This window comes from Ambystoma mexicanum, chromosome 8 (assembly GCF_040938575.1).
Source record: "Ambystoma mexicanum isolate Mex_15411 chromosome 8, UKY_AmexF1_1, whole genome shotgun sequence".
Lineage (NCBI taxonomy): Eukaryota > Metazoa > Chordata > Amphibia > Caudata > Ambystomatidae > Ambystoma > Ambystoma mexicanum.
In genome coordinates this window covers 1,573,497,038-1,573,503,037 of record NC_090929.1, presented here as the reverse complement: position 1 = coordinate 1,573,503,037, position 6,000 = coordinate 1,573,497,038, and the positions used below count along the sequence as shown (strand labels likewise).

The 6,000-nt window shown below is 39.1% G+C and overlaps 1 protein-coding gene across 1 annotated transcript in view; it reads right to left on the bottom strand.

The window, feature by feature from the left end:
- Positions 1 to 3,076: 3,076 nt before the first annotated feature.
- Positions 3,077 to 6,000, bottom strand: part of SHOC2 (SHOC2 leucine rich repeat scaffold protein) — a 1,004,889-nt gene continuing 1,001,965 nt past the window's right edge. The window contains exon 9 of the mRNA XM_069611778.1: positions 3,077 to 3,827. Within this exon, the coding sequence (XP_069467879.1) occupies positions 3,619 to 3,827 (209 nt within the window). The 3' untranslated portion in view covers positions 3,077 to 3,618. The remainder of the gene's footprint in view (positions 3,828 to 6,000) is intronic.

The following is a 6,000-nucleotide window of genomic DNA, read 5'->3' as shown; positions in this document are numbered from 1 at the left end:
AAAAAAACTACAAAAAAAACTACAATCCACTTGCATAGAGTACTACTAGACTGTCAGGCTTAGAGAGGATTCTTCTGCACCAATAAGTAACCCAACAAGACTATTGTGGTTCTGAATATTGGCAACACTGAAAAGTAGCACTGCTAGACAAGAGCAACATGATAGCTAATCAAACATGGGCTAATTTGCTTCAAAACCCTCAGCAGGATGGTTCAAAAGTTGCGCAAAAACCGATTGGCTTTTGGAGAAACATCAAGGGACTAAGAGTGATACGACGCCTGCATGTTATGGCAGCTGCCAGAAGAAAAATGCCAATACATGAGTAAAGGTTTAATCAAACTCAGAAAAGAGGATTCAGACAAGGATTGGCACAAGACATAGCAGCTCTTCAAGCACTTTTTGGACATTACACCAAAAGGGAGTCAAGTGTGGGGGCTTCCACAGAGACTGCAAGCTGCAGTGTGGACAACAAAGAAGTTCTTGTGATTGGAATTCAACAAAACTTGCTGAAAGCTACCAAAGGTAAGTTAGGGTAATCACAGTAGAAGGAAAATGATAGTGCCTATGATAACTTACAATACCAACACCAGGAAGACTAATACTACTTTAAAATCACTAGCAACATGTAGCACTGTCATAAAAGGGGGAGAGGACAAAGAGGAGATGTAAAAACAATATATATATATATATATATATATATATATATATATATATATATCTATATCTATCAAGGGGGTGAATCCTAAAACAACCTCAATATGGTCCAGTCACTCGCTACTTACAAAATGTTGATGTATACTGCTCCCAAACTAGAGACCTTTGTTCAGGGTACTTTCAATTTCCTCAATAGTATGTTTGTCATACACCAGTTATTTTCTTATGAAAGGACCACGTGTTCGCATATCTTTGGGATTCAATTAATTAGAAACAGTGTTTTGCAGATCAAAACCCGAAACCTGGTCTACATTGCCCAGTATTGTCTTTGAGAGAAAAATAATTGCCCAGCCCTATTAAGAAAATATGGGTTGGTTTCTACATGTTGTCTTTGGTGAAATGCTGATTCAAGATGCATCTTTATAACCGATGTACACTGATTAAACTGACAGATATTGGTTGCACTCTTGCTCACTTGATATGCTCGAGAAAACCTTTGTAGAGCTCTCAAGTTTCCTGTGACCATGCGCGATACGTCCACCAGTCCTGTTTTTGTTGGAATGCTGGGCCTTTTGGTTTTACTTCATTTTAAATGGGGAAAACAAAAAAATCCCAGAATCAAAAAAGGAAATAACTAACATGGCCACAGGAAAAACCTGACCTCTATCTTTGCCTTTTATCTATGCACTCGGCTTTTCTCATCTCGAGAGTGAGACCAGCAGCCTACATAGCATGCCAGCAGTAGACCCTAAATGACATTTTAGGGTGTTGCAGGTTTGAAAAGCTTAACATAAATACACAAAGAATAACAAATGTGAGGGTAGGAGGCTGAAGTGCCAGACTACAACTTGAATAACAGTTTGAGGATAGATGTAATACAAGAATACCTTTCCTAAACAGACACATTGATGGCAAAGCTAATGCTAAACCAATAAAGCAAAGGAATAAACAAAAATGTGAGACATGGCGTAGAGCACCACATGCCTTCCATCTAGTGCCGCGGATGCACTAAACCTAGATTTACAACATTTGAAAAATGAGGCTATATGCAAGAGGCCACCAGGAGTCTTGAAAACCACATGTCCGCTTAAAAAAAATAAGGGTTACATTGTCAATGATCACCGGCACTACTGAAAACGGTCTTGTATACAATCAGCACATGAGCTGACATATGGGGAGGAAGTCAAAAATTACACACCTACACACTGGCAGTTGTGCAAATGTGAATTAAATCCGTTCTTGCATAAGATTTGTGGAGCAAATGTCTTCAGTGACACAAACAATTCTATTTAGCTAAGGTGGACTCTTTCTGCTATCCATTTACCAAATCTGGGAAAGGAGAATGCAGTAGCCAACCCTTTTAAAAGGTCACCAATTATCAGATTAAGTGTGAGGGAGACGAATTCAAGGGACACGTCAGCAAAGTTTATGAATACTTTGCAGATAGCTGGAATTTAAAAAAAAAAAAAAAACTAGTTTTGTGGTTACAAACCAAGGAAACCCAATCACATGAGGTGTGGCAATCTGGCCTCGCTTGAAAGAGCACGCTGCCCTGAAGGGGCGACAGTGAGACATGGACCCATTTTCTAATATAGGGCCAATTTTAAAGACATGCACATAGACAAGAATGGTTTTTTATGTGCACATGAAACAAAGAATGAGGGGAAAATAAAGATGTTACTAGATACTGAGAAGTGCCCAAGTGATGTGAAAAAGTGCGTTCCGTTCGGCAGCAATAGTGCACGTGCACAGATTTTCCATTGGGTAATGATGTACAATGAAACAAGATATTAAAGGTAGAACAGAATTCTAGATTCAACTGTAAACCCTATCACAATGCGTCAAAGATACAGCAGCGTTTACTATACAAGGCTTGAGAGTGTCGCTTCAATTGCTCAGTGAACTCATGGAGAACATTCGAAAGTAGCAGTAAAAATGCATAGGTTTTTTTAACCAATATATTCAACCATCCTCTTGATAAGGGATGTGCAATTTATCGAATTTCCAATACTGCTCCACAAAGACCCTCCCCTCTGCAACCTATTCTCCAACCCTACAAACCATTTCATTTGTGCTAGGGCTAAACCCAGTCTTACCTCAAAAATCAAGCAAGGCATGAGCAATGGCCCTTTTCTGTTATGCCAACAGTGAATAGTAAACTATTAAAAGGAAAACAAATCACAACTTTGGCTCTTTACAGACCAATTCATGCTGCTTGCTAGTCCGATCACGAGAAATGTATCTTTTTAGATGCAACATGGAGTTTGTACAGCAAACGAAGTGTCTGAGCCTTAAGGCGCACATGAGCGTGGCTATACATATGTACATTAAAAACACATGCGCACATATTTAAAACATGTTGCATTTCAAAATAGTCAGAAACAAATACTCGATATGAATGATTAAAACAGAGCAAATCATAACCCATTAAAAAAAAATCCAGTGATTTACTCCGAATGTAAACAATATTTAAAAAAAACACCATTGTTTAAATCTAAAAAAAATAAATTAAAGGTAGGGGAACGTGGACATAAAGGTCTCATTCATGTACAGGAATTGGGGGTGAAAGAAGACCGCTAAAAGTTTGGTTACACACATTCTGATTTTAAAAAAATGGTCAACAGTAACAGTTACTATTGTCCCTTAAATGTAATTACTGTTGAGAGTTGGCATTTTCTTTCGAGGGAACTGGCATTTTATGATAACTCGTTAGACAAAGTATCCATCAAATTCAGCAAAGAAAGTGGGCAAGCTTTTCTCACAGAATAAAAAGAAATCTAAATGGCTATGATTCCTCCAATAGCAGAAACACAATGCAGCCTTAATCAAATTGCCTTTTTTGTCTCAAACTATATAGATGTATATGCATACATAACAATATAAACAAATATATGTATATATGTATGACATAACAGTAATGTACATTAGAATCTGTATGGTGTATGAAGGGATGTCTTTTTCGCCTTAGACCATGGCACGATAGGGGCCCTGCATCTTCAAGAACTGGATGATGAAGGAGGGCCCCCCCGCAACAATCTGTGGTGGTAGGTGGCTGAGCGGGCAGTTCTCAATACTCATGATTGAAAGTTTGCTGCAGAGTGCCAACTCAAAAGGTAAGATGTGCAGATTGGGGTTGTCATTCAAATACAGTTCTTCCAGGTTCTCCAGTGTACCTGGATAGAGAAGAGAAAAGAAAAAAATACACCAAATAAAGATTGATTGCATTTGAACCCGGCCCCTACTCAAAACATGCTTGCATTTAAAAAGAATTAAAAACACTGCAATACACAAAACAGTCATTTAAGTGCAGGGCACACAAGTAAAGATGGGTCATTTTTTCACTGAAGGGGTCCTAAAGGCTTGCAACTGCCATCTAACATGACTGGTGGGGATTACATCATTAACAGATTTCAAGAAGAACAGACTCCTTGAATATCACCTTCATGGTGATTGAAGTACTCTTCGTTCATCTCTTCTGCTTCAGATGTGTGCTGCAGGCCAGACCAAATGAAAAATGTGTTTTTTACTGCATGAATGTGGTTATCAATATACAATTATCACCCCACTGGTGGCAACAACCCTCTCGATATAGACAGTCATCAACAGGCCAAACAACAGCTCCAACTGGTAAACCATTATCTAAGAGTGACTAGCAAATGCACGAGGGGTGTAGAATGGTAGTTGTGAAGGAGGAAGAGCCAAAGACTAATAAAACAGGTTAATTACTCTTGGATCCTGAACATAGCTACCTTCAAGGACAGAGTACACAGAACAGAATAGAAATACTAGAAAAGAAAGGACAATATATGCCAAGAGGCTTCAAGCAAGCAGACCCCACTTGCCAAATGAAATATTCCATATGGCAGAGACAGCCTGCAAGTTGGTGAGCGGGGGCAGTATTATATTGGTCCGTGAACACTGCTTATCCCCCTTTTGAATCAGCACCAGTCTAAGAAATGCTTTGCGATAATATGTACAGAAATTCAATGCCAAATTACATATATTGGCTAATTGTGAGCCGCCCAATCAACAAATGAAAGCAACAGACACGAAGATGCACCATTAAAAGTTACATTTTTCAAAGATTATTTGTGCACTGACTCGAAAGGAGGAAGCAGGAGTATGAAGAAATTGTCACATTTGGAGTTTGCTTGGACACTTGTGGATGTTACGTCTTGACCCCTTCATAAAAGCCTTTACTACCTTGCACTTTCTGCTATGTGATCTTGCGTTGGTATGTTCTGCATACTGCCAAGGCCAACAAATGAAACTTAAGTGAGATATAAATGTTACTTCCCAGCAATAGTATTTTTGAGCCACATACTATGCAGTCTGGCTGGTCCCGAGTAATAGAACTTGTGTGACGAACAAAGCTAGGCATCAACAGTCATGTTACAGTTTAGAATCCATGATTATGTATGCACAGTAAACGCTAAGTTTCTTCCAATCTATGTTCCCCACAGATTGTTATGGGACAGTCCATGATCGAGCAAATACATCCCGCATCATCTCCTGAGAAATGCCAGGATGAAACCAACACCAAATAATATCCTTGACATTTTTGTGAAAAGAACCTTTTGGTTTGGTCTCCTCCGCTTCCTCAGGATCTACAATGCACCTTCGTGGTAGTAACTACATTCAAATTCTATCACCACATGAGCCAAGTTGTACAATTCACATATCATCCGGTCTGTGGCATGTGTTCCTCCCCATTCTCAGAGCTAGAAATGTGTGGTGTAGCCTCATCTTTATGTGGGATGTTACTCATATTTGCATCACATGTAAATACCATATTAGTTTCTCAGGTTGGTGCAATTAGTAAGTCAATTGCCTACTTCAATTTGTGGATAACCTACAAAATTGATGTTATGGGGAGGTAAAAACATACAAATCTCCATGACCAAAAGATCACAATATGCTTTTGTAACCCTGCTGCACAAAGTAGTGGTGAAACCCATATCACTAAACACCATCATCATATTGGTTGTACAGCCTTAGATAAGTGTGTAGAGAACGTGTGTCCCGATTTATCGAAATGTATATTGTTGTTTAGTTGAAATAATGCCATGTTTTTCGACTATGCACGTTTACAAAAATAGTGTTGGTGCCCTGTGCTTTTTAATCTCCAACAAATTGATGTGGAGTGAGTGCTGAAAGGCCCTGAACTCCACCATGTAGGTATGCACCAGTTATATTAACTTGAGAGTGGAGTTTAAAAATGGTAGGTTTTCTGGACTCCCAAGATGCGTCATCTTCCCAGTCCCCCTAGGACTATGACCATTTTGTACCAAGCCATTCCTGAAAAGGTCTTGTGTACAGAAGTCTAGCATTTGGCACCAGATGAAT